Raw genomic sequence first — 18,585 nt, forward strand, 5'->3', positions numbered from 1 at the left:
TTAACAGCACCACTTAATTACATTATTCATGTTTCATTCTTACTGGTAGTCCAACTGCACCAGAACGACCTGGAACACCTGGACTGCCGTCCAATCCTGGGAAACCCTGAAAAAGATGGACGGAAACAAATAGAGAGGATGAGAGTATATCAACATGTGTGATCTGTGTGCGTATGTGTGTATGCATAATTAAGTGCCACTTACTCTCTCGCCTTTCTCTCCTCTCACTCCCAGACCACTGCCTGGTTGACCTGGTGGCCCCTCTGGTCCTCTGGGGCCCTCACGACCCTGGTAAACCATCACGACCCTATTTATAAAACATACACACAGAATCAGACCGACATTTACTCAAGCACATAGAAACAAATTGTTTCTAAGCAATAATTAATGAATCCCATTGTGTAGATGAACAAACACAGCTAAATGTGCATGCAGATGAACTTACAGGCTCGCCTTTCCTTCCATCCACTCCATCTCTGCCTCTCTCACCCTGTATACACACAAAAAGACACAATGTATAGTAAATATAAACGTCAACAAGTCAACTTGAAATTATTATGTGCAACAACAAAAAGAAAGACACCACAACAATTATTACCTTCTGACCCTGTTCCCCTTTATGACCCTGCAACAAAGACACAAGTCAAACAACTTTTGTGATACAAGTTGCATGCTGATGTGCAAACTTGCTTATGTGTATATGCAGTTTTTATGTGTAATTATGTTTGGGTGTTTGTGCATGTATGTGTATTTTCAATACACACTTACCCTGGGGCACTCTACAGTACAAGGCCCTGTCTAAAAGGAGACAACAAATCAGTCAGTCTTTATTGTGCCAGTCTTTATAGACAACAAGTTAGTCTTTATTATGCCAGGTCTTCTTTTTTCATCAATAGAGATCAAAGAGGTTTGAAGCCTTCTGCTGTATCATGACTCGCACAGGCTTGAGGCCAAGCAAGCGTCATATTAAAAAAAAAATGATGATACAACATTTATGACAGATAGACGGATGGATTATATCTGACCGTGACACCGGTCCCTCGTGCAAGGCCACAAAGGAGGTCTGCCAGTTCAGGGTGGAGGCCATAGAGCCGATTTGCGTCTTGAGCATAGAGCAGATTCTGAGTGCTGCCATCAGTCACTGCCAAACGCAGCTCTCTAGGGTCTGCACGTCCAATTCCTACCGCCAACACTGTCACACCTGAGGGACAAAGTTATTACAGCGCTAACTCACTCATATGTACATAGGAAAGAGCAGCTGGTAAGGTTTGTGCTGTGTGTGTGTAAATTTAATGTGTTGAGTCTGATTTTGTGTGGCTTACCATCGGCTTTAACAGCGGCAGCGGGTTGACTAAGATCATCAGTTGATTTCTCGTCAGCAATAATAACAACCACTCCAGGAACGCCAGACCTTCGACCTGCTGGCGTGCTCAGCAAAAACTGACGTGCGTATGTCATTGCCCGGCCTACACATAAAAGCAGAAAATATCAGTGCACTCACATTCAACATAATAATACTGCATGATTAAAACATAATTAAAACATATATAATTAAATTTTAAATTTAATTTTTATATAATTTTATATATATATATATATATATATATATGTATATATATATATATTTATTAAGGCTGTCAAATCGATCGCATCTAATATAAAAGTTTGTGTTAACATAATATATGTGAGTTTATATATTACATTTATATAAATTATATACATATGTCTGTGTATTAAATATTTTGAGCAAATTAAATATTTTAAACTTATGTTTTGTCACAGTTATAGCCCCCTCCAATACTCTCATTACTGTGGAAAAAAAACGCGGGGGGGGAAAAATGAAACATGACCTAGACATTCACATACTTACTCATGGTACACCAACATCAAAATTAAAAATTAAAACACACAAACAAACCTATATTATTTCCTGGTCTGTCGTTGAATGGGGTGGACAAAATATCCTGCAGAAGGGTTTCACTGTTGCTATGACGATTGAGGAGGAAGCGCACTTTTGGATCTTCACTGTACATCACCACCCCCATCTGGAGCAAACAGATATTACAAGCACTTCATTCATACTGGCCTGCTCAATGCCTCAATCACTCTGTCAGAAGAGGGCACATTCAATTTATTAAAAAAAAAAAAAAAATGAACACCATGACTACAGTACATAGTATAGTACATAGTATCTAGTATTAAAAGAAAGAAAGATACGCACCTGAGAGTCTCTGGGACCGATGGAGGTGAAGGATCCAGCAGAACTGGCCAACAGAGACAAAACAGGAGCTACCAGGCCAGAGCGATCACGAGACGCAGGGACAAGGAAGACCACATCCAAACGGCCTCCAACACACACTAAAACATGGATGTATTAAACATATTAAACTAGAAAGCTGAAGAACAATACAGTCAGTAGTACAATGTAGCAATTCATGTAGTCCATAAAATCATCACTGCTGTTTGCAGAACAACTACAAACATTTGTTCATATCAGCTACACAGACATGTACTCTTGGCTTGAAAAAATAAAACTATTATAAGCACACGTCTATGGGAGCATTTCTCTATGAAAGACAAATTTGTTCATTGCACATTGATAGTGTGTTAAAGTACAACATGACATCAAGCACTATTACCATCTGTCAGTCTCTGTAACTTCCCAAACGAAAATTGCTAGTAGGGAGAGCATGTAGTGAGCGGAAAATCTCTCTGTGACTGACTAGTATAATAGCAAGTTGTTCACTGTACTCACACTGCAAGCTATAATTTGCCTTAACTTCAAAGTCAAGAGTACTGTATAAAATAATTCACACAAAGGTTTTACTGTAAGAGTCAGATCTGTAATTTTTTATAAACATTATTTTAATTTATGTTAGAGTAAAAAAAAAAAAAAAAAAGGTAAATTAAATAAATTGTTCATAAACAAATGCATTTAAATACTAACATAAGTACTTTCATTTGTTAAAATACCAGTAATACAGTATATTTTATTTAAATTTAAATAAAAATATGTGCACAATGCATCTGGAGTCCTCACATGTGTCCACATTGGCTTTTAACTGTAATCATCAGTTAATTAATTGTACATTTAAATGACCTAGTTTGAACAGAATAAATCTTTTAAAAAAAGTATTTCAATTTGTCTATAGTCAGGTGTGAAAGAAACTGTATAACCTGTTCGTTCCTCCACGCTGGTCTCAGGTCCAACCTGGTTTTGGAAGGTGGGTTGCACAGTGAAACGGTACCGACGACCCAGTCGTAGACCAATCACACGGTAAGAGGTGGCTGTTCCGGGCAGCGTTTCAGACTGAGCTGTTCCTGTGCCTAAAGAGAGAGAGTACATAATACACTAAAAAGTGAATTCAACTGTAATTTTGCTTTTGATCCTTAAAAAAACCACACACTATCAGTTCCTGAACTTTTGAAAGATTCACCTTCTTCCTCTGTCCAGCGTAAAATATAGCCTGTGGCTCCAGTTACTGGTGACCAGCCTAAAAGGACTGAATTCTCAGTACTGTCTGTCACACTCAAACCACTTACGGGTGGCAGGGTATCTAAAAAAGAGAGCAATAATGAATGAAAGACGCTTGAAAAAGACAGAGATAAAATGTGAGATACAATGTGTCGTGTGTACCAGTGGTTCCTCTGATGGTGGTAGCTTCAGTCTCTTCGCCGTCCAGCACAGCAGACAATCTTACAGTGTAGCTCAGACCAGGACGCAGTCCATCGAGGGTATACGAAGTTGCATCACCACTTATTAGACGACTTGATTCAGGCTCACCTAGTCATAATAACAACAACATTACATAAACTTGGTTGTGTCTGTTATGTGTGTGGGTACATGTGTGCTTTTATAACCACCTTGTGAAGACCTCCAATAGATTCGATATGAGCTGGCTCCGCTCACTGCTCTCCAGGTTATACGAAGTCCCCCTGGGGTTGAGTCCAAAACACGCAAACCCTCTACTCTTGTCACTCTCTTTTCCCCTAGACAACAAACAGTAAATTCAATGCACTTTCATAAGGAAACATCTCTCAAACCTGATCTGATCTTTAGCCAAGCCACATTAAAAGACAATCAAAAACAATGTGTTCATGTCTTTATTTTGTACACTGTGTGAATATTCATTCTGCAGAATAGAAAAGTATGTAAATAAAGTCAACGACTTCGCTAAAAACATGCATAAGTGAATATGACTTGAATTGCAGGGAAACAATCATCAGAGACAACATCACTCACCCGTGGTGATTCTGACAGAGACGGGTGGGCCCTCTCTGTTCCGGACCAGAGCCAAAACCTTCACCTCATACTGTGCCCCCTCATCTAACTGCCTCAGATCCACTGATGTCACGTTACCACCAACCAGCTGACTCCGCTCCTCTCCACCTACAATCACACTAACAATTTTAATTTTCTTTCATGATAGGGGCTTTCTTTTGATTTCTATAGTCTGTATATTTTATGAGCTGTAACCCCTGGAGTCCACAAACCATCGCCAAAACTTTTTTGCATTTTGATAAAAAAATTTGTTAGCATTAACAAAAGTCTCATGTAATATCACTGCAGTCTAGCAGAAAACTGAGATATCAAAGATGTCATAGGTGATTTTTCTTTCCTATAGGAAATGACCATGTGAGCATTCACTTTAAAATCACTGTAAGATCTCACCATCTGTCCTCTTCCAGAGTATTCTGTATGATGTCGCATTTTGAACTCCAACCCAGCTGACTCGTACAACCTCCCCTTGGGCCTCCAGCACCTGTAAATTGGTGACACGACCCACTGCGGCCTGATCTGCAGAATAGAATGTGCATAGTTAACCATTCAGACTAAAAAAAAAAAAAGACACCGATATGAAACCTTTCTTAGTGCTGAAAGTCCCCCTGGAGTCGTATGGGTTACTTTTATGATGGATGCAATTTTTTGGACTTCAAAATCAGGAGCGCCATTCACTGCCATTATAAAGCCTTGAAGAGCAAGGATATTTTTTTATATCCTTGCGTTATTCACTACCATTATAAAGCTTGGAAGAGCAAGGATATTTTTTAATATAACTCTGATTGCGTTCATCTGAAAAAAGATAGTCATATACACTAGGATGGCTTGAGGGTGTTTTGGATGAGCTATCGCTTTAAAGCATTTTAAAAGTTCACGTGTATAGTTAATTGAATATTTCTGAGAACAAAAAGACATGTATAATCATGTGAACATGAATGCTTGCTTATGGTTGTGTCTAAATGAATGAACATCTGTGTAGTTTTACCTGTCCTTGCAGTCACAGTGGCAGTAGGTCCTTCCCGTGAGTTAAAAAGGGCTGAGACTAATACTTGGTAGGCTGCACCTTCCTGGAGTCTATCAATGGCAAAGGAAGCCACATCAGCAGGCACATTCTCAGAGTCTTCCACTCCTACAATGTGAAAGGAAAAATAAAATATTTCCACTTCCATCTTAAGAGCACTAAATTTAATGCTGTCCATACCATACCATCACTACGCCGCCAGGTGATTTTATAGCCTGTTGCTCTATTCACAGGAGTCCAGGTTATTAGTATCCTTGTGGATGTTACTTCAATGACTCGTAGCCCTGTGACTATTCCAGTAGAACCACTGGTTCTAGTAGACACAGAGACCACTTCTCCAGTTCGCTCATCAATCACTGGGGCAACACCCACAACAACAGTATCATCTGGCTGTAGCCCGTCTATAGTGTAGGTAGTGATATCGGCACTTAAGACACGGAATTGCTCTGCAGCTGAGACAGAGAGAGAGAGAGAAGCTGACTGTTTAAAACCAACATAAATGATATATCAATTAAAAAAAGAAACCTTAGTCTTTGCAAAAACAGATCAACCTACTATTGCTTTGTCTCCAGGTAACTCGGTAGCCTGTCGCCCCTGAAACACCAGTCCATGCAATCCTGACTCGTCGACTATTGCTGCCAACTACCCGCAAGTTGGTCACCCTCAGTGGTGATTCTTGAAAAATATAGTTACCACCAGTAATTTTCAGACCAAATGACTGCACATTAATAATGCATCCACAGTATCTTCAGTAGTATCTACTGTACATTTTTCATAGCCCAAATTTATGAACCTGATATTCATACACACTGACAACTGTCAAACTCTTTTGAGGAATCATCAGAGTAAAAACAACCTCACTGGCACATCAGAAAAAAAGTATGCACGCTCAAACCTGTTTTAATGTACACTGTTGCTGGTTCCCCTTCATTGGAGCCGACTAGTGCCGTCACACTGACAGCATAGCGTACACCGTCTTCGAGGTCCCGTAGGTCAAAGGAGGTCTGATTCCCAGGAACTCTTCTGTTCACTTCTGTATTTGCTGTAAAATATGGAAAAACCGATTGAAACAGTCATTATAGTGGCACATCTAATAAATGGAAATCTCATGAATTATATATTACAAAGTAACATTTTAATGCTATACTGACATACTGTATTTGTATCTAAAGGGAATAATATTCTCACATTCTGTATTAAGTATGATGATGTTGTATTGCGTTGCCCCAGCAACTCCTGTCCATCCTATTCGTACAATATTTCCAAGTGAGTCCACCACTCTCAGGTTCGTGACAAGACCGACTGACTGCTCTACTAAGCACAACCCACGAATCAACATATTACATGAAAGGCATGGAAGACAGAAAAAAAACAAATTATTTAGACACATCCTAGACAAATAAGTACTAAACTGTTTAATAAACTCTGAATGAAATTTTAAACAAAGAACCTTTACAATGTAAAATGAAGAAGAAATATTTAACAAGTACTATTTATAGGTCTGTACTATTTATAAGGTCATCTGGATTATTTTCAAATCATGCTGGATAACATGATCATCAGGTTTATACCAACTTGTTTTATGCAACTGGAATGCTGCTTTGAGACAATGAAAAAAAATGATCAACTGTCAATTTTATAAAATATTGTGATAAAACTAATGAAAAGAAAAATTTGTATAAAATTAGAAAAAGATTTTTCACAAGTGGTCTCAGACTCTGTGTCTATGTTTAACTGCAATAGTGAACTTTAAACAATATCATATTGGTTTCCATCAAATGATTTTTCTGACCTGTTGATTTGGTTGAAAAGAAAGTAGCTTCCTCTCGGCCCTCGTAGAGTGTGAATAGAGTTATGATGTACTCGGTGCTCGGCTGCAGATTTCTGAGCTCATAGTTGGTGGTGCTTTGTGGGAAATCTTGTTTCTGAACTCTGCCTCCTGTGGTGAGCAAGATTACAAAAATATCATAAAAATTACTATACAATAATAATTTTTCTACAGTCATAGTTTGCTGGTTTATTTTTTTTTTGTTGCTGTAGTCACTTTTAGTTACTTGTTTTGTAAGGTTCAAATTTTATTTTTGTTATTTATGTAAAATGTATTAATATGCAAACTGTTCATATCAGATACAACTGCAATGCAAACACCCCTTAACTGTTTATAAAATATTATTCCCCAATAACACTGCCACATATAGTGTAGATTTCAAGCCTGGCTAGACTAATCTGTATGTAACACAGTGCAACACAATTACACTGGCTCAGAGAAAATCCATTTAAAGTAAATTTAAAATAAATTCCCACATCCTACAATGAATATTGTTATTTTTATTACTAAGGAGTTTCTTACGCTCTCCGGCCTTCCATTCCAGCCGGTAGCCTCTGGCTGCCTGTATGAGGTTCCAGTTTAATCTGATGCTGGTGGGTCCTGTAGTCGTGGCTCTCAGGACCTGTTGCTCTGAGCGCTCTGAAAGCCAAATGCATTAAACATTTGTTAGCTTTATCTCTCCTCCTGTCCCATAAAATATTAAACAATGGCTTCCATCTTTCTGAAGTTTATGTCCTGTTATATTTATAGACAGTTACTCCCTCCTTCCACTTTGTCTCTCGCTATAAAATGCGCATGCATATACGAACATCCTCATGCATTCAGCTGCTGTAGTCTGAGTCATAAGAAAAACAATACAGTTCTTATGTTCTGATCTAGCAGACAGTGAGTCAGTGGCAAGATTAAAAGCAACCACCTCACTGTCTGTGTATGATAAACGTGCACGAGATGGAAAAAGAGCCAAACATCTTGTTTCCTGTTATGTCGTCTTAAATTTTCTCTCTGCGCTCTTCTTAACTCAAGAAGACAATATGTAAATTGTCTACTGAGTACACAACTCTACAAATGAATGCTCTACTACACTCTAGCTGGACATCTGAAAGAGATGAACATTATAAGCATTCATTTCATTTAGTTTTAGAATTATTGCCTGAGAAACTACCTTTTGCTGTAATCATTTCTAAACCAGTGCATCCCTTTCAAAAATGTTATCCTCCGCTCTGATGTACCATTAAATGTGGATGTGTCCGCATGTGTGTTTGTGTACCTATTTTAAAACGTGCAGTGGCTGCAGGTCCTTCAGCTTCTCCGCTGTACAGGGCGATGACTGTAACGATGTACTCTGTGTCTGGCCTCAGATTCCCCAGAGTGTGAGATTCACTATCACCTCTCAGCTCTACGGTCTCCACATCACTTCCTGAAAGAGACACAGGCAAAAAGACTCTTAGCAGACAAAAGGAATCTGAAAAAAGTAAATGAGCTTCAATCAGCTGAGATTTGGATGCTGACCTGTGAAAGGGCCCCAAACAACTCTATATCCTCTGGCCCCTGTCACTCCATTCCAGCGGACTCGAACACTGTTGCTTGAGATGGTCTCGACGGAGAGCTGCTGCACTCCCTCTAAACGCACTGCAAACACAGGCAAATACACAGAAAGAGCTTTGTATATTAACATGTACACTGTAGTGATGCAGAAGACGACAACATATTGTGTGAGTGTGACTGTGTGACTATAATATCCTGTACACTACCGTTTAAATGTATGGGGTTAGCATGATTTTTTAAAATGCTTTTGAAAGAAGTCTCTTATGCTTGGCAAGGTTACATTTATTTGATCAATACAAGTAAAAACAGTTAATGCATATGCTATTTTGGTGAAGAATAGAATCCGTTCTTTCATTATCACAGTTGAAAAAGCTTACTATTTTTGTGGAAACCTTCTTTTAGGATTAGAAATAGAAAGTTCAAAAGAACTGCATTTATTTGAAATAGAAATCTTTTATAACATTATAAATGTCTTTACTGTCCCATTACTTTCATTAAATTGATCAATTTAATGCATCTTTGCTGAATAAAAGTACAGATTTTTTTCTTTCAAAAAAAAAAAAAATCATACTGACCACAAACTTATGAACAGTAGCGTATAAGGGACTCACATGTACGGGCAGTCAGGGTAGCTGGTGAGGCACTGTTGCGGGGAAATAGAGGGTACAAGTTGATCACATATTCTGTGTCTGACTTAAGACCAAGCAAAGTCAGAGAAGTAGACTCCGCCCCTGCAGACTGTTCCTTCAGCTGTGCACTAGGCTGACCTGTTAACCAATCAATCAGGAAACACAAATCATGAATTACGCCAAGCACAAAAAAACTACAAACAACAATTTCAACTGTGGGTCGCAGCATGGAAATAAATTGGTCATGCAAAGTGTAAAAATATGAAAAATATAAGTTTTGGTCAAATAGAAAATCAAGAGTTACCGATTTAAATCAACCTGATGTTCACTGAATGAACTCACTGAACTTATCTATCACCGTGGCGACTGAATCAACACATGACTCACTTACTGAACTGCAAGCTCAACGTCAATGCATAAGGCTGCATTAGAGTTATTAGGCTGCTCTTACTGTACATGCTGAGCCAAGAAAGCAAAAATGCATCTCTTTATACGTATACCTCACAGTTATTAGATCTTTGGTCATTGTTATCCTCATTTTTATAGCTTTCCATAAGCCACAAATGCATTTTTCTTATATTTCACTCATTTTGGTGGGTCTCCAGACTGATAACACCTCTTTAGGTTGGTCCTAGCATGGAAAAGTTCGGGAGTTCGTTACAGTGGTAGAAGCTCATAGCAACTTGTACCAGCCGGCCAACCAAATGCAGCATATCATCAATATATGAGTCAGTTAATGACGGTATAATTTTAAATCACAGTTTCAGCATCTATTCATTTGCAAGGCAGGTAGAAACAGGCAAGCTGAAACATCTTCCTCTAGCTTCAAAAACTAACCTGATTAAACATAATTCTCTGCCAGCTCGCACCTGGATACCAACCAGGTAAAGCAAACTGGCAATCCTGCAATTGAAAAAATGCCTTTGGAAAAAAAAAAAAAACACACTCTTCCACCTCCCCATTTTCTTTCTATCAAACTGCTAAAATCATTAGTTGGTGGTGCTTGATAAGGAGATAATCACTATTACTATTGCTCACACTTAGAAACAGGGGTTTGTTTAAACTCCTCACCCTGAGTATTACATTTAGTGCGTAATCTTCATTCTTTGTTCAACAAACAAGAGTGTCTAATCGTCTGGCTTTTTTAGGAGATACATGTACAGTATGTGCTATTACTTCTATGAATGATCAGATGTATGACTTTCACCATTGTAACCACATAGCAACACTCTAGAAAACTACACAAAAACATTGCGGTGGTGAGTTTTGCAGATGCAAGCACCACTTGCATCTTCTTTAGACAATAACAATACAACTAGAAATAAAACTAGTTTACATTACAGCTCTGCTTGTCCCAGTTATCCTTTTCATCTCTATCTCTTCTATATTTATCCTCCACAATCTCTTCCACTGACTCACACTAATTACAGCATTCACTATTCAAAAAGTAAAAGGATTACTGAAAAATGGAATAGATTTGTGGATTAGTGTGCATGTAGATGTGCGTCTCTCTCACCTGTAGGTCCATAAGTGATTCTGTAGCCCTGTACTTGGTCAGCTGGAGCATCCCAGCCCAATGCCAAAGTAAAAAACCCAGCCTGGACTAGTCGCAGTGTAGTCACACCCAGAAGAGGCTCTAGAGGGCAGTTTGGGGTAAGAGAGAATCAGAGTTTAAGAGTTATGAGAGAGTTATTCTGAAGTAAATGACACATATTTCTGCTACGTGCAGTTCTCACTTGTTCGGGCCTTGGCAGACACTGATTCTCCCAAGCTGTTTGGGTACTGAGCAATAACGGTGATCAGGTAGTCTGTGCCCGAACGCAGCTCTCGTGCAATGTAGCTCTGCTGGTTGCTTGGTATTGTTTCCTGCAGGTCGAAAGAAAAAGTCTGAAGTTCACTGGAGAACGTTATGCTATACTTTGTGTAAACCAGTGTTGTTACTGTTGACTAAAACAAAAAATACAACTAGTAAAATATCTCTCAGTAATTGAAAAGCTGAAATATAATAAAATATAAGATGAAAAAAAAATTCAAATAAATAATGCTGCCTAGGCAACTAACTGAAAAAGTAAGTTGAATAAATAAGAATAAATTAAAGCTACATAAAAAAATATATAACAAAAAAACAACTTAAAAAGACAAAAGCGCATTACAAAATTATTAAAACTATAAAAATAAATTATTAAAACTTATAAAAATATAATTTAAAATATCTAAAATATAACGCTCATCTGTCTCAACTTCTGCCAACATTTGCAATTAACTGAAGCAGAACTTCACATTTAAATTAAATAATTTACTAGACAATTTTATCCAAAGCGACTAACTAATCAGAAACAATAAGCAATAACAAAAACAATATCAATGCAATGCCAATTTTATTAGAATGCTATATTAGAAAACAAGCTAGAGCAGGGATGAAATGCAGAAAAAAAAAAAATGTTTTTATTCTATTTACAAATGTTTAATATACAAAAAAAGCAACAGTCATTAAGAATGAACATCCTTCCCACCTGTCGGAGCTCTGCTGTGATTGGCTGACCGAGGCCAGATAGGGGCCTGTACTGAACCACGTAGCCACTTACAGGCCCTCCTGCAGATGTCCATCGAAATCTCAGTGAATTGGTGGTCTCACCTGAAAACTGCAAGTCTGATGGACCACTGTAGGCCTCTGATGGAGAAACAATAACACAAATCAATGATTTTCAAGCGTTTTATAAATGTCAATGTTCTAAATAAAAAATAAAATGTAACAAAACTCCAAATATAATCATATTCTTGGATTTAACTACATTGTGTGTCTACTGCACATCAGGTTTACCATCACTTGAGTAAGAGCCTCCACTTGTTGTACACACGCGTCGAGATACTAGGGGAAGCAAAGAGCTCAAAGCTTTGAAGTTCCCAATTTGAGAGGTGAAGTCACTTTGAGGGGGAGAGGCAATGAGATTTAGCTCAGTTGGATCTGCACTCTTTATACCTGAGAAATGCAGACAGAGAACGAGAGAAACAACCATGATATTAATACAAACAAAATGTATGTTTAATTTGCACACTGAATCCACAGCCCACAGATGCACTTCCTTAAAAAATTCCTTAAAATATACAGTGGTGCTTAAATACTCTGTATCTGCACAGTTCTTACCAATTGCAAATATTTTGACTCCTAGGCTACGTAGTTTTTGTGAAGGTTCCTGCACATTGTCCTGAGATTTACCATCAGTAATGAGAATAGTGATCTGAAAAAAATGAAAGACAGTTTGATGAGTCAATACAATAAAATACTTATGCATAATTATAAATTATATTTGTGGTCAACCAATCTGTTTTTCCTCAAGATACCATTAGGATATCATAAAGGACTTATTTTACATAGAATCTTAAAAATTAACATTACTGTTCAAAAGTTTGGGGTCAGTAAGATTTGTTTGTTTTTGAAATTAGTCTTTTATGTTCACCAAGGCTGCATTCATTTATTCAAAATTATAGTAAAAACAGCAATATTGTAAAATAATATTACAATTTAAGTATTATAATATTACCTTTTTCTATTTTAATATATTTTAAAATGTAATTTATTCCTGTGATTGAAAAGCTGAATTTTCAGCAGCTAGTACTCTTTCTCTTTTGTCCACTTTCGACCACTTCTGTCCTGATTTCTTCGATGGGAGGATCTATGGGCGAGTAAATGTATGGGTTTTTTCAGATCTTTCAATCTAATGGACAAAATAAGCTCACGCAATTTACATATGAACGCGCAGAGACGACGGAAAAACACAGAGAGCATCAGTTTTTATTTCTGCTCTGACACCGAACGTGGTGAGTGAGTGTTAGAAATCAGGACTTTTATTAATAGAAAGTTCAAAAGAACAGCATTTATTTGAAACAGAAATACTTGTAACATTATAAAAATGTCTTTACTTTTTGATCAATTTAATGCATTCTTGCATTATAAAAGTATTAATTTCTTCTTTTTAAAAAAGAATTTAGTGACCCCAAATTTTTTGAATGTGCATGTAGTATCCAAATGCTAAGTAAGAGTGTTGCATAATTCAAAGCTAAACAAAGTAATTTACACATTTATTGTCCATGTCAAAATACTACAGATGTTGCAAGTCAGACAATGTATCATAATAGCCAGCTCACCTTGGGTACATCTCTGATAGAGGCAGGGTTAAAGAAGTTGTCTGCGATGTATTTGAGACCAGCCCCAGTGCGCGTATTTCCACCTTTATAGTTAATATTCTCTATGGCAGTTATGAGCTCAGTTCCATTCAGGTAAGTAGTAAACGTAAACTCCACCCTGATTGTCATAAAATACACAAGTATAATAAACAAAAGTCCCAACAATCTTACAAACACAAATATAAACCTTTACTGTATATAACAAATATAAAATATGCAGCCACCTCAACAAACACTGTTTACATGCTCAATGTAATAAATAATAAATAAAATGTGCTCAAATAACATGCAATTTACTCAACTTGATGCACTTAACTGTTAATTCTACTGTTTGAATGAAAGAGAAAATTCTGATCCATTAAATCATATTATATTATATGATTTAAACTTTTTATTACATCCTGTTTTTTTGCAAAGTAGTTGCATCCACAAAGAAATGATAAGCCGGATGCACAAGATTAACCAAAAGGAATCATCACAATGGTTACTTCAAACAACACAACAACATCAACATTCTGCATACTTTTCTACTGGTTTTTAATACTAACAATTTTCACATTCCAAAATTGATGGGTCAGATTCAATTCAGATTCAGAATGTATTCAACTTGGACAAGTTTGGCAAATTAAATAATATGAACTTACCTTGTTCAGTTTATTAGACTCATATATACACTATATTGCCAAAAGTTTTGGGACGCCTGCCTTTACGTGCACATTTAATGAACTTTAATGACATCCCATTCTTAATCCGTAGGGTTTAATATGGAGTTGGCCCACCCTTTGCAGCTACTGTATAACAGCCTCAACTCTTCTGGGAAGGCTTTCCACAAGGTTTAGGAGTGTGTTTATGGGGGCCAGTCAAGTTCCTCCACACCAAACTCGCTCATCCATGTCTTTATGGACCTTGCTTTGTGCACTGCAGTGCAGTCATGTTGGAACAGGAAGGGGCCATCCCTAAACTGTTCACACAAAGTTGGGAGCATGAAATTGTCCAAAATGTCTTGGTATGCTGAAGCATTAAGTGTTCCTTTCACTGGAACTAAGGGGCCAAGCCCAACCCCTGAAAAACAACCCCACACCATAATCCCCCCTCCACCAAACTTTACACTTGGCACAATGCAGTCAGGCAAGTACCGTTCTCCTGGCAACCACCAAACCCAGACTCGTCCATTGGATTGCCAGACAGAGAAGCGTGATTCTTCACTCCAGAGAACACGTCTCCACTGCTCTAGAGTCCAGTGGCGGTGTGCTTTACACCACGGCATCCGACACTTTGCATTTCACTTGGTGATGTAAGGCTTGGATGAAGCTGCTCAGCCATGGAAACCCATTCCATGAAACTCTCTACGCACTGTTCTTGAGCTAATCTGAAGGCCACACGAAGTTTGGAGGTCTGTAGCTATTGATTCTGCGGAAAATTGGTGACTTCTGCGCACTGTGCGCCTCAGCATGCGCTGACCCCGCTCTGTGATTTTAAGTGGCCTGAGTTGCTGTTGTTCCCAATTGCTTCCACTTTGTTATGATACCACTAACAGTTGACCGTGAAATATTTAGTAGTGAGGAAATTTCACAAATGGATTTATTGCACAGGTGGCAACCTATCACGGTACCACACTTGAATTCACTGAGCTCCTGAGAGTGACCCATTCTTTTACAAATGTTTGTAGAAGCAGTCTGCATGTCTAGGTGCTTGATTTTATACACCTGTGGCCATGGAAGTGACTGGAACACCTGAATTCAATAATTTGGAGGGGTGTCCCAATACTTTTGGCAATATAGTGTATATATATGAGTACATAACAAACTGTATGTACTATTTGCATACAATAAGAGGTAAGGAAGTAAATAAAATGTAAATAGTCCTTTCAAAACATGTCAGTTCACTCAGCAGCCATCTTGGCAACACCCCCAAGCAGCCATTTTCTGTGTAGGAAATCCTAGTACCTCTCCTATCTACTTGAATGGGGAAATACCACCTTCTAAACTGTTTGTCAAGATTACACTTCAGTAATGTATTTCAAATAAATCAATAAAATAAGTCAAATGAATCAGTAAAAATACAATACAATAAAAAAAAAAACTTTAATGTCTCTGGTAAACATGACTTAAAGCCCCACTAAAGAGTCTTGGAATGCGCAGCATTATTCAATGTGTTGACTAATTTAATTTCAACTGAAACAGGAAGACAGGGCAGGACATATCGAACAGCTCTGCCCCTTTTTAAAATAGCGTTTTGTTTATATCACAGCTCGGCCAGAGCCGTTGATCGTTGACCAAGTGACTGATTTTAGCTGCAGCTTCAGCATCTATTTATAATGTAGAGGGCGGGACGCTTAGATTCTAGAGAGCATTTAATTGGACAGAAGATCTGATGAGAAGCTGAAGTCCACGGTGGTGTCATGAAAATCCGTGATTCATTTTAGCGGAAATGAGAGACTGTAAGTTTTGAATGCTTATATCTTCTAAATGCAAATTTTGTCATTGTTTTGGAACACACCAGCTTATTCATAACCTTAAGGCTAACATATTCATACTAAAAGCCGAAAAACTTACATTTTGAATTCAGGGGGACTTTAAGTACACAAGTAAACAAAGTTTCACAGACCTGGCAGTATCGCTGTACTGTACTGCTCCAAAACGGATGCCATTGGGTCCTACTGCTCTGGCGAAGGGTTGGACAATCCCTGCCATGAAATTCTTGACCAACACAAAATTGGCCCTGCCAATACTGGATGATCCATCCACCAGGAACACAATGTCTGCTGCAACAACATCATTGCACTGGCCTGTCAACAGAGAAAAAAACAACATGTACATTAATACTAACACAACCACATAAATATACACAACTGTGTTTCTCTTTTCACTGTAAAAAAAGATATGTTTGGATATGTGGGCTTTCATTTATACAAATACAGAATGTTTTCATTGGTGCAGCCAAAATTAGACTGTTGTGACCAAAAATGGCTAAAGCACAGTCACTAAGTTATAAATATACATTTAGAAGAAAATATAAAGTGCTAGTACTGTTCTACATTTGCTTCTTAGCCTACACTTTAACTCTTATTTATTTTGTACATACTGTATAGGCCTATATATAACATACCTATAGGCTAATGTATATTTTCTTTATACAGTCATGGGGGTAGACAAAACATTTCACTGTGTACCATTGTGTATGTGACAAATACATCTGTGAACTTGAGCTTCAGTATTTCCATAAACATTCACATCTGTGGCTTATTCAATTCATGTATTCAGTAAAGGATTAGGGAAGGATCAAGGTGAGAAGACAGGAAATGACCATCACCACCCAGTCTGCAAAGCCATTTTAAGCAATCAAAACATCTGGGCCCATTTATTCAGTGACTGATGCACTGTCTCTCCTTTACACAGTTCAGTATACTACCAGTCATCAGTTAAATGACTGTGTGTGACTCAATGGCTGCTTGAATGAATGCCCTTAAGGTAGCAAACTAATTACCCTGCTGTGTTTGATCAATGAGTCACTGCACTCTTGATGGGGCATGATGTAAAATCCGGAATGAAAACTAGTATGTGTGTACTATGTACATGCAGGATTTAAAATTAGTGATGCACAATATTGGTTATGGACAGATATTAGTGATTTTTTAATTTATCTCTATTGATTGATTTTAGATATATATCAGGAAGTGCTGTCGAACGATTAATCGCAACCAAAATAAGTTTGTGTTTACATAATATATGTGTGTGTGTACTGTGTATATTTATTATCTATATATAAACACACACATATACATGTATATATTTAAGAAATATAGTATGTAAACACAAACTTTTACTTTGGATGCGATTAATCGCAATTAATCGTTTGACAGTACTGATATTTTTGGGTCTTGCTGCGTACAGGTAACTTTGTATGTCGATCTATGTATGTAAATGCATAAAAATGCATGAAAAAATAATAAATAAAATGTATTGATAATAATACATAAATAAAATGTATTAGTTAGGTAAAACACCTAACTAATATTGTACTTCTACTGTATATCAGTATTCAATATCTAATATTTACTAATATAATGATAATAAAATAATATTTATGATAATTACTTTGGATTAACTTTAGCCTTATGATTTTGTGACTTTCTTACATGCCTCAAATTTGTTTTCAAACGTCTTTATTTTCATTGCAGAGGAAACAATTTGCAAATAGATATTACAATATTAAATATGCTACATGAGAACTGTACATGCTGCAGATGAAGTTAATTGTGGTCTGCTATACACATTCATTTGAATTACAATTCCTGAAAGAATACATAAATCTTTACCTTGAGCTGTAGAGCATGACGGGAGACACAGCAACACAGCAAGTAGCAGAGTCCATTGCAGCAAACACCCCATTTTCAAATCCTACACATAATGATACACACAAAAAGAGAAAAATGTGGAGAAAAAAAGGTCTAACTTATTGATTATTCAGTTAGCAATCTGCATTGTTTTCAGCTTCAGTTCAGTAGCAGTAACATAATGTTCCTCCTTCGGGTGAAATGAATGCCCAGATACCATGAACATCTGGCAGAAGCTCAAAGACAACAAACTGAGAGAAGCAAGGTGGGGCTTGCACCATCATCATCACACAAATAAAGAGCAGACACTCAGAGGAAGATGAGCTTGTGCAAGTTTTTAAAGCAGCTCTATAATGGGCAATGAAGAATGATCTTTTCAAGAGACTACATTTGTTTATTAGAACATTCCTAATGCTATTATTATTACAAAGGTTACAGATGGCTATTGCTCAAAATTATATGCTATTGTATGATTCAGAGCCATAACAGAGTTAAAGCATGTGTATGCACTGGTGCTGAAACTAAGAGCACACTCTCATTCAGCAGATCTTGTTGCTTATTTACAGATGTTGTCTGACACAAACACGTTTATTAACTTTTTTCTTTCTTACTTTTCATGAGGGAAAATATGTGGGATCATTCTGCTCCTTTTCAACGGAAGTGGCCTAAACATGAATGTGTGTGAATGTTTGCATGTGCTGAGTGTCACTATTTGTGCCTTCAAAGATGCCATTTTTTAAAATACATCTCAGCAGATGG

General features: G+C 37.4%; 1 protein-coding gene across 1 annotated transcript in view; it reads right to left on the bottom strand.

Annotated features, from left to right (window-relative positions):
- col7a1 (collagen, type VII, alpha 1) overlaps positions 1–18,128 on the bottom strand; it is a 58,615-nt gene extending 40,487 nt beyond the window's left edge. Inside the window, 34 exon segments of the mRNA XM_051897348.1 lie at positions 44–106; positions 205–288; positions 290–307; positions 446–490; positions 599–625; positions 769–798; positions 1,026–1,201; positions 1,323–1,466; positions 1,919–2,045; positions 2,222–2,358; positions 3,178–3,327; positions 3,438–3,557; positions 3,638–3,784; positions 3,865–3,990; positions 4,244–4,390; positions 4,673–4,798; positions 5,268–5,411; positions 5,489–5,755; positions 5,859–5,978; positions 6,199–6,345; positions 6,492–6,617; positions 7,096–7,242; positions 7,654–7,770; positions 8,399–8,548; positions 8,641–8,760; positions 9,288–9,443; positions 10,822–10,941; positions 11,042–11,171; positions 11,819–11,976; positions 12,127–12,285; positions 12,451–12,544; positions 13,452–13,608; positions 16,098–16,278; positions 17,809–18,128. Coding sequence (XP_051753308.1) covers positions 44–106; positions 205–288; positions 290–307; positions 446–490; positions 599–625; positions 769–798; positions 1,026–1,201; positions 1,323–1,466; positions 1,919–2,045; positions 2,222–2,358; positions 3,178–3,327; positions 3,438–3,557; positions 3,638–3,784; positions 3,865–3,990; positions 4,244–4,390; positions 4,673–4,798; positions 5,268–5,411; positions 5,489–5,755; positions 5,859–5,978; positions 6,199–6,345; positions 6,492–6,617; positions 7,096–7,242; positions 7,654–7,770; positions 8,399–8,548; positions 8,641–8,760; positions 9,288–9,443; positions 10,822–10,941; positions 11,042–11,171; positions 11,819–11,976; positions 12,127–12,285; positions 12,451–12,544; positions 13,452–13,608; positions 16,098–16,278; positions 17,809–17,881 — 4,233 coding nt within the window. The 5' untranslated portion in view covers positions 17,882–18,128.
- Positions 18,129–18,585: the final 457 nt, after the last annotated feature.

The sequence above is a fragment of the Ctenopharyngodon idella genome, chromosome 6 (assembly GCF_019924925.1).
Source record: "Ctenopharyngodon idella isolate HZGC_01 chromosome 6, HZGC01, whole genome shotgun sequence".
NCBI classification, from domain to species: domain Eukaryota; kingdom Metazoa; phylum Chordata; class Actinopteri; order Cypriniformes; family Xenocyprididae; genus Ctenopharyngodon; species Ctenopharyngodon idella.